Consider the following 22248-nt stretch of genomic DNA (forward strand, 5'->3'; position numbering starts at 1 on the left):
TGACTCTATTCTGACTCTGGGGCTTGGCTGAGCGAATGTCAACAAGTCCCCTTCCCCTCTGGGTGCCGCTTGGCTGACCTCCATGAAGCGGGGCTCCAACGGGTCCCAGTCTCATCCTCTCCTTGCCCGCCCTGCACCTGTTGCAAACAGGCTCCTCAGAGTCTTGCCAGGCAGCTCTGCCCCTAGCGGTTGTTGGAGGCATGAAACTCCCCTTTCAGGAAGACAGGGTTAGAGCCTCGCCACCGCCACCTGCTCCTGCAGCCTCTGCTGCTGGTCCTCAGCCTCCCGGAGCCTCTAGCCGCGGTGAGGACAGGGCCCGCTGGTACATCCGCAGGGGGTGGCACTGTGGCTGGGGGGACTTCTGAGGGGCAGGGGCAGGGGAGAGGTGTTGAGGGGAAATCCTTAGGGTTGGATCCAGCCCTTATTTAGAGGGGGATTGTGGATAGCAGAGTGATTGTATACCTGTGTGTCCGTATCAGAGCCTGTCTGCCTCGTGTGTCACACACGAGTGCCTGTGGGTCAGTGCCTAGGCCGACTCCACACCAGAGTGTGTCTGTTAGTGGTCTCTGGTGTGGGGCATGGCAGGAAGGAGTGGGTCGGCCCTGAGGGTGGAGGGTCCGTGTGGGGGCAGTACCGTAGCAGGTGGCAGCACCCTGAGTGTGCAGGCTTGGGAGGTGGTGTCCGTGTGTCTGCTCGTGGGGTGGTGATTCCGTGTGTCCGAGTCCAGCCGTGGATGGGACAGTGACCCGGTGTGTGTCTGTGTGTTGGAACCAGAGTACCACCAAGTGTGTGACCCTGTGTGACCCTGTCACAGCGTCCTGGGTCGCCTGTGAGTGAGTGGGACAGAGCACAGGGTGCGTCCGCGGGGCTGGGAACAGGGATGCGGTGTGTCCTGTCCTCTGTCTGAGTGAGTGTGGCAGTGCCGCGTGTTGTGTATACGTGTGCCGGAGTGTGAGCACCAATGCACTGCTGGGTGTGTGCATCACGGGGGGGGGCGGCGTGCGTGCGCGTGTGCACCCGTGTGCACGCGCCCGGGCAGCTCACGCGCGTCCTTGCTCCGCCTGGGTGGCCGGGCTCGCGGGCCAGGTCCGGGCGCGGCCCCCGCCCCCAGCCCGAACCCCCTCCCACGCGGCGGCCGGAGCGGCGCGGGCGCCTCTAGGACCCGGCGGCGGCCGGCCGCTGTCCCCGGGCCGCGCGAGTGAGCATGTGCAGAGCCCGCCGCCCCCCGCGCCCGCGCCCGCCCCCCGCGCCCGCCCCCCGCGCCCGCCGCCGCCCGCCGCCCGGAGCCCCGGAGCCTCTGCCTGGAGGCGCGTCGGGCCGCTCGCGAGGGCGCGGGGGCTGCGCGGCTGCGGGGCCGGGGCTCGGACTCGGTGCCCGGGGCGGGCGCCCCAGCCGGCGATCACCGGGTGAGTCCTGCCCCCGGGCGCGCCGCCGGGACCCCGCCCGGACCCTCGTCGCTCCTTCCCAGCCTCCCAGCCGCCCGCGAACAAGTTTGTGCAGACGCGGCCGGCGCGCGGCAGGGCTGCACCTGCCTGGGCTCGGGGCGGCTGGCGGGGGCGCCTCTGGGGCCGGGGCGGGGAGTGGGGTGCGCGCGGGCGCCCGGGGAGGGCGCGGGGTGCACCTGCTTGGCTGGGGCGACCGGCCAGGGCGAGGAGTGGGGGAGCACGCGTGGGGGCAGCGATCGGGGCCCGGGGTGGGCGGGGGCGCGCAGGGCAGCTTTGGATGCGTTCTACACCCGCCCTTAACCGCCCGTGTCCGTGGAAGGGAGGCCATGGGCCGCGGCGGTGGGCGAGCGCGGGGTTGGGGTGCGCGCTGCCTCTCCGGGAGGAGCCGCGTCCCCGTGGCAGCTCCCCTTGCTCCGCGGCCAAGCCAGGCTTCCGGCCAGCGGAGGCTCCGTCTGCCTCTCCGGGAACTTGAACGGAGGCAGAGAAGAAGGCGAACCGAACCGTATTGCTGGTGCATTTGGTCTGGAAAATATCCCCAGCAGAGCCCTGCACCCCCCCCCCCCAGGTGGGGACCGACACGGGACTGGGGGCTGCTAATTGTGTTTCTCCTGTGTGTCCTGAGCCTCGGGGTGGCCAGTCGATGGGGGGGTCTGCTGGTCCTCCCCAGGGAGGTAGGGGCACAGAGGTCCAGCTGTCCATCTCTGGGCAGGGGGAGGCTGGCACCGAGGTCTGGCTCCCTCCCCACCGGCAGGGAGTGACTGTCCACACGGGCCCTTCCAGGGCTGCCCCCAGACAGACAGACTGGGAAATCCACTGTACTTTCCTGACCGCAGCAGATGCCACCACCCTTTCTGTGGCCTGAACGGCGTGCTTGGGTTTGTGGAGTCACTGGGGCCATCCTTGGTTGGGCCATCCTGGGTCAGGTCAGGAGATGGGGCCTAGGATATGGGGTTAGGGAAGCGAGGGGTGGGGGGGGGGGGTGGAGAGGACGGAAAGGCTGGCCAGCCTTGCTGTGTGCAGCAGCTCCTTCCTGAGGGCTGCAGGTGCTGGACAGGAGGCAAGGGGGGCTCCCCCAAGGATGCCCCTCACCCCCCATCACATACTGTTGGCTAGGGTCTCGGAAGTCCCTGGGAGACGGTGCCCCCATGGGCCGCAAGAGCCCCGGGTCCTGTGAGGAGCGGCAGGGAGCAGGAACGTCAGTCTCCCGAGCACACTCGCGGTCAGGGCAGCTGGGCAGGCTGCTGGGCTGGTGCGCTGAGCCCGGGGGTGGGGGTGCCCGCAGCCCCCACCTGCAGCTGCACCTCCCATCCTCAGCGTGAGATCTCCTAACTCCTCTGGAAGGATGCTCAGTTTGGGGGTAAGCACACCCCGCTGTCCAGCAGGTGTGGGGGCCCTGCGGGGTGTGGCCCATGGCCTTGCAGCACACCCGGCTGGAAGTGAAATGAAGCTTAGGTTAGGCAGAAGGCCAGGCCCTGTCCCTTCCCTCCTGTCCACCTCACCAGACAGAAGGGGATGATGCTCTGGGCTCCCACTTGGTGGGCCGCCAAAGCCCGAGTGTCCGGCCAGGTCATTGAAGGGCCAGCACTGGGGAGTGAGTCACGGAGCTGGTTCCCGTGGAGTTGGCCTGCAAGGCCCCCGGCGCCCCACGCCTGGAGGCCGCACTGAAATCCTGCTGAGCAGGCGCTTGTGAAGGGCTGCTTCCCTGGTGGGCAGTCCGGCCTGTGCTTCCATCCGGCTCAGCCCCAGGGCCGCCCGTCCCTCACGGGCTGCACTGAGGTCAGGGCCCAGGAGTGGGCTGGGTGCAGGGTGGACCCTCGGGGACGTCATCCAGGGATGCGCCTGACCAGCATGCCCACCAGCGGGCCACCCTGCTCACCTGGGGAGTGCGTGCGTGACCATACCCTGTCCTTGGGCCTCCAGGCCTTGTTGTCACATGGTTTCTTCTAACCTTTCCTTGCTGGTGTTGATGGGCTGCCTGCACGGTGTTCACGAGTGTGCCACTTTTGGAGAATGTGGTTGGAGAGGAGCTGCCTGCCCTTGTGGATGGGGGACGCGGATGGGGGAACAGGCTGGGTTAGTTAACTTAGGGGGTCAGAAACAAGGCGCACCTATTGGCTACGGGGTCCCCTTCCTTCTGCGTGGCTTCTCTTCTCCATGAAGACACTGGGCAAGGTGAGCCCCTCCGGGAGGGTGTCCGTCTTGGCCTGAGGCCCGCAGGGTTCTGAGGGCAGGAGCGCCCCGGGCACCCCATCCTGTAGCGACTGCAGGGCGGGGCTGAGGTTGCGGGTTCCACACACTCGCCCAGGCACTTCCGAATTGCTGGGAGGGATTTGGAGAAGCATGTGAACGAACAAAATGGGGTTCTCCAGGAGCAGGGCCCCACGGTAGCCCAGACAGGTTGTGACGGGCTGCTTCGGGGGAGCGTTGGGCTCCCTCCCATCAGCCCGCAGAGGAGGGGAGTCGGCAGCCCCCACGGTGGCTCCCTGCTGTCTTTCCGGATCTGCACCGTGGGGCTCCCTGGACGTGGGCTGCGTGGTGTGTGCGGCACATCGGGAAGCGCAGGTCTGGTGTAGTGAGCCCTCAGTGAAGGCTGGGTGGGGACGCGGGCCCTCTGTGATTCCTTCGTTGGGGGCTGATGGGGAGGTGGCGCATTCACGCCTGAGCGAGCGGGTCATTCCAGGCGGGTCATTCCAGGCACGTGGAAGCACCCAGTGGGCTCTGGGGCTGGGTGTGAGCCGCGCTGGTGGGAACCTCAGCATCCCTCCTCCCCGTCACGGTGCACACAGTCTCCACCTTTCTCTTATGTTTTATGCCCTCTTAGCAGCTTTTCTTATTTTGGGCTTTTTCATTGAAGTCCTGCATTCAGATCAAAGTACCTGGGTCTTCAAAGCTGGGGATCCCCACCCCGTTCCCATTTCCCAGACCTTGTCCCGCCCGAGGGCCCAGACATTTAACGTCAGGGAGTCCTTTGCTCTTTGGTCTGAGCCTCCAAGATGCAGAGGCGTGGGCACCAGGGTGAGGGCGGCCGGGGGCACAGATCTGCTGGGGGTCTGTCCTGCACTCCACCCAGAGCGGAGGGGCCCCCAGGCTGAGAGGAACCGTGGGGAGAGCAGCATGGAGCCCTGACTCCAGGCAGGATGCATCACCCAGGTGTGGTTTACCCAGCATCCCTGTCCTACAGTGGGGCTCTGGGGGCGGGGGGTGGCTCTGCCACAGATCAGGAAGGCTTCCTGGAAGGGGTGGCACTGAAGCTGAGCCTTGATGGTCACAAGGCATTTCAGAGTTATGTCAGGGTCACAGGCCCCCCCAGCCCATGGAAGAGCATGTGAGGGGACCCCACATGACACAGTTCACGCTGGCCAGGAGACACTGTGCTCGGGACGCAGCCTTTCCAGAAGGGGCCCCGAGGACCTTGGGCTGGGCCGTCCGAGTCTTGGGGAGTCGCCACGAGGGGCAGCAGCACTGATTCTTCCTGTGAATGAGGCCACCGTCCTGGGCTTTGGTGATGGCAGGGAGCTGAGTGCATGGAGGCTGGGCTGGAGGCGGGGACAGGCAGTGCCTGGCTGGGGGCTCCCAACCCCCCGCCCTGGGTCCCGAGGCTGAGGACACCCCCCATCCTGCAAGCTGGAGCTCTGAGTGGCCGGGACCCCATGGCCCATCTCCTGGGGGACAGTAGCATGCTGGGCCCCGGGTCTCCATCTGTACAGCTCTCGCTCCCTGGGGAGGGTAGCTCTGAACCCGGGGTCAGGAGGGGGCCCCTGCCAGCTCTCCTTCCAGCCCCCAGGCCCCAGGGACTGCCTGCTGTCCTCTCCCCATTGCCCCCACCCCCCGAGAGGCAGGCACCATGGGCCTGACACCTGTCCACCCACAGGCTGGGCACCTGCTGCCCCTGAGGCCCAGACAGCAACAGAGCAACAGGAGAGGGCCCCAGCTCCCCCGGGATCCCCAGGAGCCCCGTGCCCCCTTTCCCTCTCCTCCCCCAGGCCTGCCCTGGTCTGGGCAGGGCAGCGAGCATCCACCTGTGTCCAGCCCCGGGACAGGCTGAGCCCCACACCCCCTCCTGATGAGGGCCTGGGCGAGGTCCCTAGAGCACCTGCTTGATTCCAAGATGGGAAAACTGGCCCAGGCCCCCAGCGGAGGGGCCCAGGAGCTGGCACGTTCCCCCACACGCTCACTCACATGGCAGCATCTGGGACACTGGGCTTGGGGCACACCGGGCACGACACCTGCGGCTCGGACCCGGCGTGATTTTAGGGAGGTGCTGATGGAAGCGCGTGGGAGTCCTTGCATGCAGCGGGCGCAGGGGGGGCTCCAGAGCAGGTGGCCCAGGCAGGGGGCGTGCGGCCCTGTGGTCCGACGGCAGGCAGTGGGCCTCACCCCACGGGGCGTGGGGGCTGCAGCTCTGGGGTGGGGGAATGCCGGGCACCCACGGGGGTGGGGTGGGGGTGACCACGGCCCAGCTGGGATCTTTCCTCACATGGGAGCAGCTGCCAACAGCTGGGGGTGGTTTCAGGCAAGGATGGGGCACCAGGCCTGCCCCAGGGAGTGGAGGTACAAGGGACACCAGGGGATGGGTCACACCTGCCGCGGCCCCTCCTCTGGCTCTTGCTCCCTCATTTGCCTCCTTGGTGTTCGTAACTTCTCAGGAGCAGGAGTTTCAATGCAGGGCTGAGCTAGCTGCCCCACATCATAGTTGAGGAGCCTGGGCTCCGTCCTGAGCAGCACCTCACCCCCCGGGCTGTGGGGTGCCGCAGGCACCACTGATGGGTGCTGACCTGGGCGGGCAGGCCATGCTGTGGGGCTGACCCTGCGCTCCCCCCACACTCCTTGGAGCCGCCCTCCCTGCGGGCTGCGTGTAACACATCTGGTAGGATGGGTGCCCTGCTGGAGGGGCTGCTGGCCTCAGGGAGGGTGGGCATGGGTGGGGAGGAGTGCAGGGTGGGGGACCCCCCCTCCGCCCCCCACAGGTGTTCTGGGCTGGGAGTCGGCCTTATAATGGAGAGTTTAGGATGGCGGCCTGCTTTATAGGATTTCAGGGGCCGTCCCTGCCCCCAGGCGCAGCCCCTCCCTGCCAGGAGGCCCTCTGGGATGGGTGACTACAGAGGTGGGGTCCTGGGGGAGCCTAGGGGTGATCCCTGGCTCTGCGAGCACCCACCCACCATGTGTGGCTTGTGGGGACTCCAAGCTGTGACCATACATTCACAGTGCTAACCCGCCATCCCCTCCACCCCATCTGCCCCGACCCCTTCCCTCCACAGCCAGAGTCTGGCTATGTTCATTTTAGAGGGTTTTTCTCAAACAGAACCCCAGGTTCATCAGCAGAAGCCTTTTGCAAGCAGACCCGAGACCCCCTCCCTAGAATGACAACACGGAGAGGGGTCACACCTCGTGGCTCCTGCTGCCTCAGGGTCCTGGCTGCTGGGTGTCGGCGCTCGCCCGACTCCCCCACATTTGGGCGCGGCCTGAGAGCTCGGAGCCCCTGGACCCCATAGGGGGAGCAGCTTCTCGACCTGAGGATTTGCCTCTCAGGTCATCCTCTCCTTCACCTTGAAGAGCGTACTCAGAACGAGGATCGCTGCATGTACAAGGCCGGGCAAGCTCTGCGCTGGGGTCGGGGTTGCAAACATGAGCCGGGCGCAGGATCTTGCCTGGAGCTGGTCACAGGCCACCGTGGGTGATCCACAGCTTTCTGGGCGGGGTCAGCTGTTGCCAGGAGCCGGGTGCTGGGTGCTGGGCCAGGGGTCAGCCCAGGCTGTGGGACGGCAGAGGAGTCTACCCCAGTGTGTGCATGTGGTGGCAGTGGGGTGGTCAGGGAAGGCTCCCTGGGGGAGGTGGCACCCAGGCTAAGCCCTGGAAGATACCCGGGGATTCACTGGGCCTAGAGGGTAGATGAGGCCCAAGAGGAGGCAGCAGAGACTCTGTGCTCAGGAGGCTCCCTTCGTCTGGGTGCGTGCATCCCTGTGCGCGAGCCCCGGGCCTGGGGCGGGATGAGCTGGTTGGAGCCTGGTGTTTATCCCAGAGCCCTGGGGTGGGGGTTGTGAGTAGGGCAGCGCCCGTGAGCAGGTGTGCATCGGGAGGGTGGCCCTGGCGGCCTCTCGGAGCAGGAGGCACAGAGAGCAGCAGGGATTTCTGGGGATTTTCTCTGTGGCCTCACAAATCCGATGGGGCAGGGAGAGTCTGGGAGACCCACTGCAGGCCCCCACCCTGCACTGTTGGCCCAGGACCTGCCCACACCCCCACCCCTGGCCCCCAGGATATGCACAGACCCCGCACCCCACCCCAGGACCTGCCCACACCTCCCCACCCGCTAACCCACCCCTCCCCCTCTGGTGATGGGAGGGGGTAGGGGGTCGGAGGGGGGTGGCCTCATGGGCTCTGGGGGCGGGCCGCTCTGGCTGCAGAGTCTTCTCCCGGGATGCCAGCCCCTAAGAGCCCAAACACCTCTTTTCTGCTCATGCTGGGCTGGCTGAGCCCCACGCACAGAGCGGCCATTGAGGGGCTGCGGGCCTGGCGGGGGTCCCAGGCCGCGTTAGTCACGCTCCCAGGAGCTTTTCTTCCTGGGACAAGACCGTCCTTGTGCTCAGGGCCACCCTCGCGCGGCGGCCCGGCTCCCGGCAGCTGCAGAGCCCCCCTCCCCGAGCAGCGAGCAGCACACTTGAGGGGCGCCGCCGCAGGAGCCTGGGCCAGCGCGGGGCGCCCTCCTGCTTTCCCACCAGGTGCCCACCTCCGAGATAGCAGGTGCGTGCCCACACCCTCTCCCCTGCTCAGCCCAGTGACCACTGCAGAAGCAGTTTCTAGAACAGTTTCCAGTCCTGAGGCACCCCCAGCGGGGACTTGGCAGGCCGTTCGCATGCATGGGGCACCTGCTGCTTATGGGTACCTTGGCTCCTCTGCCGGCTGAACGACTCGGCAAACTATCTTTGCCTCCAATCGCCTTGCCTGTAAAATGGGGCTCCTACCCCTTCCGCCTCGCTGGGCTGCCCCGGGGTCAGTGCTCAGGTCAGGGCCTGGCTGGTGGAGTCTGTCACAGTCCCTCTGTCACGGGATCTGCTCAGTTGTGGGGATGGGGGTGTCATTCCCCATTGGTGGGGAGGCTGAGGCTGGAATAACTGCCCAGGGGCACACAGCCGGCAGCTCGCAGGGCTGTGCCTGGAGCCCTGCGCTCTGTCGGTGCATCCATAGCACAGGTGTCCCGTGGGTAAACTGAGGCAGGAGCCTCAGTGCCCACCCCCCACACACACACACACCGTGGCATCTAAGCGTGCTCTTTCTGCTCTTCCAGATTCCGCAGCCGGGGATGTGTGTCCGTGTAGCTCAGCGATGGTGAAGCTGGTGACACAGGGGCAGAAGCCACAGCTGCGGGGCTCTGTAGCTCGAGACGCGTGATGCTGCCCCCAGCGCACCTGCTGACCCTGAGGAGCACAGGCGGGCACCAGGACGCGGGGATGAGGCCTCTGGAGGCCCCGGCCTCCCTCCCACCTGGGCGTTAGGAGCCGTGCCCAGGCTCCAGCCGGGAGCCCCTCTGTCCCGGGGGCATGGCCAAACCCTCCTTCCGGCTGCAGAAGCTGCTCCGCCGCACCCAGTTCCTGCTCTTCTTCCTCACGGCCGCCTACCTGATGACCGGCAGCTTGCTGCTCCTGCAGCGAGTGCGCGTGGCCCTCCCGCCGGGACCCCGCGCACCTGGCCCCCTGCAGGCCTTGCCGGTGGCCGCCGTGGCGCTGGGCGTGGGCCTGCTGGACAGCCGGGCGCTGCAGGCCCCCCGTGTCAGCCCAGAGCTGCTGCTGGGCGTGGATGTGCTGCACGGGCCCCTGGCGCGGCCCCGGCCTGGGCCCCGCTGGCTCCGCGGCCGAAACTCGGAGCTCCGCCAGCTGCGGCGCCGCTGGTTTCACCACTTCATGGGCGACCCCCAGGGGCCGCTCGCCCCAGGCCCCGAGGCTCCCAGGCCCGCCGCTGGCAGCCGAGGTAGGTGCTCCCCCGGGGGCCCTCCCCTGCCCGGGGTGGCTCCCAAGACCCCGTAGGCCCCGCAGGCCCACTGCTCCCATCTACATCCTCAGGAGTCCTGCTGTCACCCGCGGGACAGGCCCCACATCCCGGAGCACGTGTCCTGGCTTTGTGGCAGGCTTGACGGTCAGGTGGACATGTCCCCCAGCGTCCCCGGGGCCCCGAGGCAGCAGGGACAGAGACTAGAGCCCCAGGGCTGCAGCCTCCCCCAGAACTCGGGGCACGAGCCGCGTCTGCACAGCAGTGTCAGCAGGTGATGGTGGCTCGTGCAGGCTGAGAGCCCAGGGTGGGAGGGCCTGGGGCATCTGTGGGCACTGGGACCTGGCAGCTGTATCTTGTCTGTAACCAGTTCCATCGTTTGGCATTTATGGTGCGTGTATAAATGTACCACATGCAGGAATTACCGTAATGGTTGGATCCCGATCCTACGGGGGAAAACTCTGGGGTGCAGAGGTTCAGGCAGGTCCCGCCATCACCCTCCCCTGAAGCCCTGGCCTATCTGGGGTGTGACCCCAGGTGCTGGCAGGGAGTGGAGAGGGAGTCGGGGAGGGGAAGGTGGCAGAGGAGGGATATGGAGGGCAGAGTGCGTATCTGGGAGTGCAGCCTGGAGGCAGTGGGTCAGGAGGAGAGCCAAGCCTGGCAGTCTGGCTTTATCCTCAGGATGGTGGGAAGGTCCAGGGACAGGGAGGAGCCCTGTGGCCCTCGTGATGGTGAGGGAGGCCCAGAGGATGGCGGGCTCCTGATATCACAGAAGGGTGTTTCTCAGGAAGTGACCTAGGTCAGAGCCCTGTGCTGTGGGGTTTGTCAGCGGGGCTTCCCCCAGGCTGGGGGGGGGACACCGAAGGTGCATGCAGCCCACTGTGTGCAGGCCTGCCTGCCGAGTGTAAGCCTGCCCTAGCACCTGGGAGTCTGGGTCTCCATGCAGCCTGTACTACCCTGCCTCACTCAGACTAGAGTATGAACGACTGCTAGTCAGCATGGAGTCCTTGGGGAGCCGCTGTGAAGAAGCACAGGTGTTGACAATGGACCTGAGCTTGTCTCTTGGTGCTGGGGTCACTGGCTCTGTGACCCTGGGCAGACTGGTCTGCACTTCTTGGGGTTCCACGTATGAGTCTACTAGGCTCTGTGCACTTGAGACCTGGGGGTAGGTCTTTATGACCTGGCCCTCAGAGGGCAGGGCAGGGGTGACCCTGTAGAGCCCCAGGGATCTCCCCCTAGTGAAGGGGTGGATGGGGTACACCAAGCCATGCTCAGGCCCGGAGGGTGGCGGTGCACTGCGGGTGTGGGATGGTCAGCACAGTGACCACCAGGAGCACCCGGGACCAGCGCAAGGAGGGTGAGTGGCCGGCTCAGCAGGAGCGTGTGGGCGGCCCCCCACCCCCACCCAGGACAGGAGGAAGCGTGTGCGCCCTGGGGGTAGCGGGGGCATCCTGCAGAGCAGGGGGCCGCTGGCCTGTGATCCTGCCCCCCCCCCCCCGAGCTTGTCACGAGCATGGTGCGCCCCCGGGCCAGCTGCTGGGGCTACAGACAAAGAGGGCGGCTCTTTGCGGCTGGGCAGGCGGCCACGCTCCTGGCCGGGGATCCTGCGGAACGCGGAGGCTGCGGGAGGCCCATCCATCACCCGGCATTTCATTATACCTTGGACAACGTCCATAATGGAGTAAAATGTCAGGAAGTTTACTAGGGGAGAAATAGTAACTTCCCACCGCCAGTTTGTTTTTTATTGATAGTGATTCCCAAAGACGTTCCAATATCTCCAAAGCCATCGTTAACGGCCTCGCGGCGTGTCCGTGTTGATGTGCAAATGAACAGTTGCGGAGTCACAGACAATAATGCGCTGCCTCCGTTTTAGCTGAAAGCAATAAATCCGCCTCAGAATGTGTCCCAGTGTGTCCCCCGGATGTCCTCTCCCCGCCGCACACCCTCGCCTCTGTCAGAGCTGGAGGAACCATTCGGTATTTTTCCAGGAGGGAGGGCTCACCTCCTCTTCCAAACGGAGCAGGCGCGTGGGTCTCAGGCCTGGTGCGCGGCCCGGGGTACGGCGAGTGGAGAGCCCGGCCTTGGAGTGTTTCCTCCCATCTCACACGTGTGGGTCATGGGCCGAGTATCCTGCGACGGTTTCCTGTCCCCGGAGTGGGCTGGGTCCCTGCCGGGTGGCACCAGAGCATGGGGAGCACACCCAGCTACACCCACTGAGTCCATCCCTGGAGTGAAGGAGGTGGTGCCCCTATCTCAGGGAGAAAGGAGTCCAGTCAGGAGGGGACGGCGCCCCGTTTGTCATTTAGAGTGAACCCAGTCCCACTGGGTGCCACCTTGCGCAGACCCCGCCTGCACGTGACCTCACCCTCTCCACCCTCCTGCGCCTGCCCCTCACAGGTGGGAGCAGACTCATGCACAGACTCGTGCCCCCCTGCCCCCAGACACGTCCCACCTCTGCCAGCCAGGACCCGGGGCCTGGAGCCCTGACCCCCGACTTGGTCTTGGGTGATCTCCCATCAAGGGCGACAAACGTTCGATGTGCTGTGGGCTTGGGTTTGGGGTTTAACTGAAAGCTGTAATAGGATCTCTTTGCTGAGCAACTCTCTAGAAATGTCTTCAATGAGGGTTTTCTCTCCCCAAGTAGGTGACTGGGGACGGCACTTCCCTGCAGTGGGGGAAGGGTGGTGCTGGTCTCAGGGGTCCCCATGCGGCCATAACCCCGAGGGCCCACATCCCGAGTGAGAGCCGGGGCCTGTGGACGCTCTGGGTGAGGGGCATCCCAGGGTGAAGGTGAGGGTGCACAACCTGCGGGAAGACACTGAGAAGGTGACCTCGGCCGCACCCTCCACGGCGTCCCCCTCGGTGACCCTGGCCTTGTGGGGTCCTGCCCCTGGCCACACACTCACCTCCCGCTGCTCTGCATCTATTAGTCGGGGCCTGGGAGCTGCGGGCAGGTGTCGGGCAGACCCTCTGGGCCCCTCCCCGTCCTTGCAGGACTCACCTAACCCTGGGGCCCTGACCCACCTTGGACAGTGGGCGCTTGTGCCAACGGTGTGCCGGGCCCGGTGGGGACCCTGGTGGACACAGTGGCGCCCGTCAGGGACAGGCAGGAAACAGAGGGCGGTTATGGGCAGGGGGAAGGCATAGGTCCATGCTGAGGGCAAGGGAAGTGGCTCGGGTGGGGTGGGGCAGGTGGCAGGCCTTTATCCATTGGGCCGCTAGGGAACCGGAGGGAGGCACAGAGCATTGCCTTGCGTAGCAGAGGTCAGAAGTGGAGTTAGGTGTGACACTCACAGACAGGGCGATCACCCTGGATTCAGCCCCGGGAAGGAAGGCTGGGACCTGCGTCTCCAAACCCCTTGGCAGGAGGCCTGCTCCTGCTCCAGACTGGGATCCCAGGGGCTGTGGGCAGAGCATCCTCCTGCCACAAAGCTGTCCAGGAGCCGCGGGCCGCCTTGGGCGTCACTCCCCAGAGGCAGCGTGTGCTACATGAGTGCCCTTCCAGACGTCCTGGGGGTGATAGGCGGCATCTGCCCATGGGCGCCCCATCCTCGTCTCTGCACAGCACTGGCATGCGTGGCATGGGACCCAGCGAGCTCCCGCACAGCGTGGCAGTGCCTTCACGCGCCCCATGCGCTGGCTCTGTGCTTGCAGTCTCTGGGCATCTCTGGGAGACTCCGCTGTGTTGGGAGACAGCTCCCTCTGCCCCGTAACTGTGGGGTGACACCAGCACCACCTGGCAGGGTCACACCCCCCAGGTCACCTTCCAGGGAGGGGCCAGAGGTGCCCGACTGCCGCACTACCGATTCCCTCCAGGGACTGCTGTCTCACAGCCTGGCAGACACATGTGGACTTCTCCAGCAACAGGGCTTCTGTCCTCCCCGCCCAGGACCACAGATTTTTTCTTGAACTCACTTTTTCCATTTGTGGGATGTTCTTTATTTCAGGGAAGGTCAGACTTTCCATGCCTGGCTTCTTCCCTCAGGGTTGTAGGGAGGCGACGTGACCTGCCTCAAGACCTTGGTGGAGGCCGGGCACCTTCCACACCCGGGAGGTGGGCTGGCAGTGGACAGTAGTGTCAGGCTGATGCTGGGGGATGTGGGACCTATGCCCTGGGCCCTCTGAGGTCCCTGTCTCCCCCGGCCTGAGTCTCTGCTGTGCTTTCCGCCCGCAGGAATGTATGTTGGCTGCTTCAGTGACAGTGGCCGGGACAGGACCCTGAAGGGGGCCGTGTTCTTTGACCTGAGAAAGATGACCGTCTCCCACTGCCAGGATGCATGCGCCGAGCGGTGAGTAAGAGCTCCAGGCCGTCCAGCCACCGGGAGGGAGGACAGTCCCCAAACCCGCCAGGTGGCCGGGAGCTGGACCATCAGCCTGGGCTTACTGATGCTGCAGCGCTGCCTGCGGGGACAGGGCCCGCTGTGCGGGGCAGGGGGCTTAGTGGGAGGTTCCTCACCCTGAGCCTCGGGTTACTTGTGTGTCCAGACATCGCCCAGGCCCCAGTCCTTGTGCCAGAACCAGCAGCTCGCCGGACTCAGCCGACACCCGCCTCTGTGAGGGAACGGCTCCCAGGTCACAGGTGGGGGGTTGGGTACAGGCGTGTGCACTTGCACATGGGACACGTGTGTGCCAGCATCGAGGGGGGCGTGCACTTGGCTTGTTTCTGCCATATCACATTCCTCCCCGTGTGTGGTCTTGAGTCCCCATCACCGGCCGACCAGTTAGCTCCCATCAAGCCCGTTTTATAGATGGAGAAACTGAGGCCAAAACAGACAGGATGGGTCCTGGCTCAGCCTCACAAAATAGACAGAATTGAAAGTGACTCTGGCAGTTTGGGGAACAGCCTACAGGTAGTAGGTGCTGGTCAGGGCCAGGAGGCCAGCAAGTGGCCACACAGGCACTGGGATTGTGTGGGGGTGAGGGTTTCACCTGGGTTTTCCGTGTTGGCCTGTGGAGCTGGGGGTGGGAAAGAGCAGGCCTCTTGGCAGGGCTGACGTCCCGAGGGGCACGTGGTTGGTCCCACCTGCAGTCTTTCTTCACCTGTGCTGTTGCCACACCTGGTGGAGTGGGGACTCTGGGGGTCGCGGTCCCAAGAGGCAGGTGGTAGTCGCTTACAGTCGTGCTGGCTCGGGGAGGACCGACCATGGATGCTCCAGTGTTGGGCTACAGCAGCACTGCCACCAAGGCGCTGACCCATGCCACAAAGCAGGGCCCCGTCCCCTGGCCCAGAGCCCATTCAGGACACCCAGTGGCACCTCAGGGCAGGGTGCAGGCTGGCGAGGGCCCCGCGGGGCTGGCCGCTGCCCCACAGGGGAAGGTCTGCTCCCCACCTCGCTGGTGGCCCTCCAGTCTGGCTGACAACCGGCCCCTCACCCCACCTGACCCCAGCTCACGGTCGGTGCTGCGGGACCTGGGCCGCGACAGGAACCCAGCGGGGCTGCTCTCCCTGCAGGTCCTACGTGTACGCGGGCTTGGAGGCCGGGGCAGAGTGCTACTGCGGGAACCGGCTCCCGGTGACCAGCATGGGGCCCGAGGCGTGCAACCACGAGTGCAAAGGAGAAAAGGGCTCTGCATGTGGGGGCGTCGGCCGGCTGTCTGTGTACCGCGTGGAGGAGCTGCAGCCCGGCTCCAGGAAGCGTGAGTATGCCGGCCTGCCCTGCCCTCTGCCCTGCGGCCTGAGGCACACGCAGGGTGCAGCCCTGCTGGGGGGCTCACGTAGGGGTGGGGGGTCAGGCTCAGCCAGGCCTGGGCCCCTGGCCTGTGGGTTGGTCATGCTTCTCTGGAGGCCTGGCCCTGCCACATGTCGGACATGCTATGTGGCCCTGGGCATCCTGCCTGCCCACTCTGGGCTCTGGTTCTTCGTAAAGCGTGGAGGCCCACCTGGCCGTGCAGCAGTGAGGCGGGCCTGGCGGCCTGACATGCCCTGGCTGTGGAGCGCCCAGATGTTCCAGGCAGACAGGAGCAATCCTCAGAAAGCCCAGGCCCCAGGAACAAAGAGGGGCCTGAGGGTGGCAGGGAGGCCCACACGGGAGGAGGTACAGGGCCGTAGGCACAGAGTTGGAGTCAGAGCTGCCAACAGAGAGCTTCAGTTCTGCGGGAGAACAAAGCCCTGGAACTTTCTGTTCAAAAGCAAACGGGATCCCCAGGTGGCTCAGTGGTTTAGCACCTGTCTTTGACCCAGGGTGTGATCCTGGTGTCCCGGGATCGAGTCCTGCATCAGGCTCCCTGCATGGAGCCTGCTCCTCCCTCTGCCTGTGTCTCTGCCTCTCTCTCTCTGTGTCTCTCATGAATAAATAAATAAAATCTTAAAATAAATAAATAAAATCTTTAAAAAAAAAACCCAAAAAACAAAAGCAAACAGCAGCTGCTGTGTAGGGAGAGAGGAAGGTGGAACTGACCTGAGCAGGAGGGGAGGGGCAAGCAGACCTTGCAGGGAGCGGTGACCTGCAGGCCTACATGGTGGGGGGGCGGCGAGCATCCAGTGGGCATCCAAGTGATCGTCTGGTGGGTGTGGGGATGGCGTCAGGGTGAGCCTCTGGGTAGGCATTGGAGGGGCATCCAGGTGGGCGTCAGGGTGGGTGTCGGGGGTGGCATTGGGGCGGGCGTTGTTGGGGGCGTTGAGGTGGGGGTGGGGCGGGCATCAGGGCAGGCATCAGGGTGGATGTCCAGGGGATGTGGGCTAGGGGCTGGACCCTTCCACCTGGCCTGGAGGACAGCCTGGCAGGAGGCTTCCTTGAAGCATGGGCTCCAGGAGCTCCTGGCGGGAGTTGGATCAGAGACAAGAGGGTCTGACACGGCAGCACAGTGAGCCGATTGTGGTGGGATTTCACGCATCCGGGTCTAGTTCCTCCTCACGCCTGCACTGCAAAGACATGGAATTTTGCAGAATATCAGCCTCTTGGGTCACAGGGTGCAGAACCTGGCCCATAAGGGGCACAGAGTCCAGATCTGTGGAAGGAAGGAGGGAGGGACAGAGGGCTGGCTGGATGCTGTCCCCGAAGTGGGTGGGAGACGAAGACCTGAGGTCCACCCCTGATGGCAACCACAGTGACAAGGTTTGGGCGCCTGGGGTCTCAGGAGTCTGGCCTGCCAACCCCTGGCCGCAGTCTGCTCTCTGGTTTAGAACCCACCTGCTGACTGCGTGGGCACCCGGGTCAGACCCCGAAGCCACCTTCCCCCCCGTGACAGGCACCAACAAGGATCCTCATCAGCAACCCATTTTGTCCCTACAGGGAGGACCGTCACATACCGCGGATGCTTCAGGCTGCCGGAGAATGGCACCCACGCCTTCCCCGACTCCCTCGTGCAGGCCAACGCAACAGTGGAGGCGTGCTCGGGATTCTGTTCCCAGAAAGTAAGGCCACCTGTGACAGGTGCGCGCGGGGTGGGCTGCGTGGGGCAGGTGCGCAGGTGTCGGGGCAGGAGGGGGCGGTGAGGAGACCCCGGGAGGGCCTTGCGGCCTGTGCTAGCTGACAGCAGGGCCGCATGGCTCCCTGACGGCAGCTCTTGGCAAGGGCGTCGGGTGCTGGACTGACTGGTTTGTTAGTGAGAAGTGCTGGCCGGCTCAGAGGGAGCGGGAGGGTCACCTGCTTCGCCTGAGGACGGGGCAGGGTGCTGAGCCTGGCTTCAGGGGCCATGGTCACGGGTGTGCTTTGGGCTCCGTCCGAGCTCAGGGGTGGGACGTGGCTCTGCAGAAGGTGGGTGGGGCGCCTGGCACCGCAGCTCTGGGTGGGACACAGTGGTCAAGGCCAGACAGGACCCCCGGAGCGCTGAGGTCTGGGGCCGGGTCCAGCGGCCCTGCGGGTGGCCCCTGTGGGGGGCAGTAGGCTGCTGTGAGGACTGTGACCAGAGGCTGATGGTGACATCGTTCATCCAGCTGCTGTGCGTCCCTCACCAGGCAGCAACCCCGCCTGATCCTTCTGACGGCCCCTCCAGCGGGCACTAGGATGCGCTGCGTTTTTGGGTGAGGGAGCGGAGGCAGAGGGGCTGGGCATGCTGTCCGAGGTCACGCGCCCCTACATGGGCGAGCCGGGATGTGGACCCAGCCAGTGCCTGGTGCTGTAGGGAACCCCGAGAGGCGCGCCCTCCTTGGCACCCCTTGAGATGTCCCCCCTGGAGGCCAACACACAGTCTTTCTGCGCTTCCCACCCAGGCTGCAGCCTTTGAGGTGGGTCTCTGCGTCTGCAGCAGCTCGGGATTTCTGGGGCGTTCTTGGGGCTCACACCATCTGGCTGCTCACAGCTTCTCAAGAGCACCCACAGGGACCAGACCTGCAGGTGTCTTATGTGCTTGGGGACCTGCGGTGACCTCTCAGGGCTCTGGGGGGACACTCCACCCCCCCACGTGCTGCCATCCCCTGGGGCATCAGGGGAGGGACGGACGGCTCCATGTCCCCGACCCACAGCCCATGGCAGGGCCCAGGGACGGCTCCATCCATATTGGCAGGGAGAGCACTTTCCTGCTCTTCTGCTCTGCTGTGCGGACATCCTGTTCTTCGTGTGACCAGTGCTCTGCTGTGGAGTGTTTCGGTTGTCTTCAGCGTGTGGCGTTTGCAAGCAGGGTTGCAGTGACCTCTTGGTGGGTGGGTTGTTCTGTGTTGCTGGATCCGTAGAACAAGACCCCAGGGGGATGCTGGGTCAGAGTCTGTGCATCCTTGTCCCAGTGGTAACCTCGGTCGTGCTGCGCTGGGCACAGAATGCGTGGCTTTGATGCCCTTGCCGCTGGTGCATGAGAGGCCAAGGAGGTGGCTTTGTGACGTCCAGGGGGAGCGGCTGCAGAGCAGTCCTGGGCCGAGTGCTCTGACCTGGGTAACCTGGGACCTGCACGATGGCTACAGACACAGAGTGTGCAGACTGGGGACCAGTTTCACCCTGACGGGGGCGGGCTCACACTGTCCTGAGCCATCTCGGGCTTCGGCACCTGAGGGTCTGCCGTCCAACGGGTCTCATGGACCAGGTACCTGCCTGGCCCGGCTGGTGCTGCTGGGGACTGTCTGGGTCAGACCGAGGCTGGAGGCGCATCCTGGGTTCTCAAAAACGGCCGCGGGGCCCCCACTGCACACACAGGCCTGCCTCCCCCTCCCCTGTACCGTGGATGTGGCTGGAAGAGGGGGTCTGGAGTCCTGTTGCCATCCACAGGACTTCCAGCTTTGAAGCTGAGGGCAGGTCTTAGCAGGACATGTATAGTGGATGGAGGGTTGTGGGCAAACCCTGGGGTGGGGGGCGCACAGCTCAGCACCCGGAAGGGCTGGGGCAGGCCCGGAGGGTCAGCGGCCCCCGCGGGGGATGGTGACCTGTTGAGGGGTGCCGCTCCTGGAAGGGACGGAGCTGGAGGACATGATAGGAGCCGGCAGGCAGATGAGGGCGAGCAGAGTGCACAGAGCGGGGGCTGCGTGTGTACAGTGGGCGCGGGGGCCGTGGCCGGGTCCAGGTGCATGTCTTCAAGTAAGCGGGGGTTGTGACAGCCGCAGGGAGGGCTGGCTATGGTAGGATGCTCTGGAGATGTACTCTGGAGACCCAGGGGGCACCTGACATACCACGGAGGGTGGCCTATGACCTGGCTCTGGACCCGGGGTCCAGGTAGGCAGGGAGGACACAGAGGGTCACGCAGCCAGGTGAAGCTACCTTCTACCCAGTGTGGTGACCTCTGTTCCCAGCCTGCTGTACCCCTCAACCTTGTGCCCTGTGGCATCCATGTAATGTGCCTGGCCTCTAGGCGGCCGCCAGGTTGGATTCCGTGGGGTCTAGGGGCACCCACGTCAGCCTGCAGCAAGGGCGCTTCCTGGTAGATTGTGTCCCCATGGACAGGGGCGCAGCACCCCCAGTGCGAGGCCAAGGCTGGGCTCAGGTGGGGCTTCACAGGGACCAGCCTATGCCGTGGCCACCTTGCGGCACCCCGCTTCCCAGTGCCTTGGGAGTCCTGCTTCTGGCCCTGGATGAAAGCCTCTACTGTTGTTCAGTGGTTACGATGGTTCAGGAACTCCAGGATATGGCCAGACAGGATGCCTGGGGCACCATCAGCCCCCCCAACATCGTCTGAACCCAGAGAAGCCATCTGCTCTGACTTTCTGCAGTCTCGGGAGAGACCTGCCTTGTCTCCGTTCCTGGATCTGGGATGGTGGTTTTGGGGCTGGTATTTATGTGCAGGCCCCGCGGTGGGGCCCAGGGACTCAGGCACCATCGGCGATCCAACTGCTGACACCTGCTGCTCCTCCAGCAACCCTGCGTGCGGCTGACCCCTGCTGCCCGACCCACCTGGATCCCCGCAGGCGCAGTCTGTTCCCTGGGGGCAGGTGGGGGCACTGCCTCTGCGGCTCTGCCAAGGGTCAGGTCAGTAAGGGTCTGGGTTTTGTGAATTAACTGCCTGGACATTCGCAAGTTTTCCCTTTGCGAAAATGCTGGACAGTCCTTCATCGGGGGACGATCCCGCACAGCTTTGGGTTTCTTACACTGTTTCTGCAGTAGATCTGTCGACGTTGTACCATGTGTATCTTTAAACAAAATGTATTATTTTTCGGGGGGTTGGTGGTGACAAAGGCATATCTATTTTAGAAAATTTCGAAAATTTTGAAATGCAAAATTACATGAAAACTCAATGGTAACTTTACCACATCGGAGAAAACCACCAATAATATTTCACAGCCTCTGGTCTTCTACCTTTGTGGAATTCGCTTCTCAAAAATTGATGTTTGGGGGCCCTTGGGTGGCCTCGTCGGTCGAGCGTTTGACTCTTAAACTCAGCTCAGGTCATGACCTCGGGGTCGTGGGTTCAAGCCCTGCATTGGGCTCCATGCTCGTCGTGGAGGCTGCTCAAAAAAAGAAGGAATGTCTCCTTCCATTTCCCCCCTCTGTGATACGTGCCCCCTGTGGCTGCAATGCACGCCTCCTCCTGTTGGGCCACCTGTTGCCGCGACCCTTCCTAAAGGTGGACCCGTGAGCAGGTGCACAGCCGTTTGCTGCATCATCACACGTGGAATCGCTGTTGTGAAGGAGTTGTGTGTCCCCATCCCCTAAGTCACCCCTGAGACTTGAGGTGTGTTTCCAGGAGTGAGTCACCCGGCCTCGCTCTGACTTGGGTCAGTGACCCGGATGCGTGTCCCTGTGCAGCCATGTCCTTGCTTTGCAGTCCTGGCCAGTGCGTGGCCTTGAGCCATGGCATTCTCACTGACTGTCATGGATGCGATTCGAAGCTGTGGGTTCCTGGCGTCGAGCGTGGGCTGGTCCCGCCTCTGGACCTGCCTCTGCAACCCCATGGTCCCCACTTTGCAGCCAGACGGCAAGAGCCTCAGATCAGCAGGAGACAAGGATGAGGTGTCGTGTTCCGCGGACGGGCTCTGGTTCACCCTGATGCTCGCCTGCCAGCAGAAGTCCGCCCTCCACTCCCATCCCCGCAGCCACCCCCGAGTACCTCCTTCCCTTTGGGCCTCAACGTCCAGGCCTGCCTTGGAGCAAAAGCAGGTGGGAGATCCGTCCGGGTGAGCTCCGTGCTGGTTCAAAGACTTCACCAAAACCTCCCACCTTGCACTCATCTGTGTCCACAGAGTTGAGTGTGGAGTGTGGCAGAGCCCTGGGCAGCTCTGTCCAGCTTGGCCTCACGGTCTGAAGTCCTGGCCTCCTCGCCTCCACCTGCCCTCCTGAGGCCTCGAGTCCTGATTCTGGACGTTTCTGGGAGTCCCTGGAATCCTGGAGACTGACAGCAGGGGAGATGCTCAGGGCTGCTGGCCTGCTGGGACGTCACTCCCGAGCCTAACCACGACCACGCTCTGCACGTGGGCCCCCGGCACCTAGGACCCGGCCCCTGCTGTGCCGTGACCCGACGCGGGGCCCAGGCTCTGGATGCAGTTCCAGGCAGCAGGAGGACGTGTCCCCCACCCCAACCCTGACAGGTTGAGCCGGTCCCCTCTTCATGCCTGGGATGTTAACAGTCCCACGTCCGCGTCCCAGATTCCTCCTCCCGCCTCCCCTCCTCTGATCGTCTTCTTGTGCGGGAGCTGGCAGAGAGGAGCTTCATCAATATTTAATCTTTATGGAAATCACGTCCTAGAAATCCCCAAGGGGCTGAAAATTGTTCTGTGTTTTCAGAACCCAGGGATGTCGCTGAAGCAGGCACGTTGTAAATAAAATCACGTTAGTGTCTGCGGCTCCCCTTGCTCTGCACACGCCTGGGAACTCGACTGTCTCATCCACTCGTGGAGGCCGAGGGGCCGGGGTCACTGGTGGGGGCAGCCCAAGCCGGCCCGGGGGTGCGGGGTCATGGGGTGGCCCTAAGGCCAGGGAGGGGTCCTGCGGTGGCATTTTGTTCTCTGAGCAGAGCCCAGGATGCTGGCAGGTGAGGCCCTGCCTGGGTTTGCTGCTGTCTGTGCGTCCCTCCAGGAGTCTGGTGCCCACGCACGCTGGAGGCACCTCAGGGGACACTTGTCTGCCCGCCGGTGTATTCGTCAGACACTCACGGGGCGTTCACTGGGTGCAGACCTGCTGGAGCACACAACACAGCACGGTGTGCCCGCGGCACTCGATCCTGCCAGCACGCCCGTGGACGTGGCACACAGGGCCCAGGGACCACCCGATGCATGGGAGCCAGTGGAGCGCCCGATGGCGCGTCTGTACACGGACTGCAACGCTGCAGTAATAAGGAACTGTCCCAACGGAGGCATCAGTGCACGAGGACTGGCACCCAGACTTGAGTGAAGGGAAAGTACGTGCTTCGGGATCCTGTTCTTGGGACTAGACCGACCGGGCACAAGAGTCAGAGCCGCAGCTGTTACAGGAGGGAGCGGGGGCAGGAGGGAACGGCGGCGCATGCGTGCGCGGGCATCAGAGCTGTG

The 22248-nt window shown here is 64.5% G+C and overlaps 1 protein-coding gene across 3 annotated transcripts in view; it reads left to right on the forward strand.

Moving 5' to 3' along the window:
* Positions 1–201: 201 nt before the first annotated feature.
* The window catches only part of WSCD1 (WSC domain containing 1), a 30464-nt gene continuing 8417 nt past the window's right edge, over positions 202–22248 (forward strand). The window contains exons 1-5 of one of the 3 annotated variants that reach the window (XM_072821634.1): positions 202–303; positions 8728–9407; positions 13600–13714; positions 14878–15062; positions 16658–16779. In XM_072821634.1, coding sequence (XP_072677735.1) covers positions 8981–9407; positions 13600–13714; positions 14878–15062; positions 16658–16779 — 849 coding nt within the window. In that variant the 5' untranslated portion in view covers positions 202–303; positions 8728–8980. Of the gene's footprint in view, positions 304–1275; positions 1407–7928; positions 8184–8727; positions 9408–13599; positions 13715–14877; positions 15063–16657; positions 16780–22248 lie in introns of those variants that run through there. The other 2 variants (XM_072821633.1, XM_072821635.1) reach the window with 2 other exon arrangements.

This window comes from Canis lupus, chromosome 3, assembly GCF_048164855.1.
Source record: "Canis lupus baileyi chromosome 3, mCanLup2.hap1, whole genome shotgun sequence".
Lineage (NCBI taxonomy): Eukaryota > Metazoa > Chordata > Mammalia > Carnivora > Canidae > Canis > Canis lupus.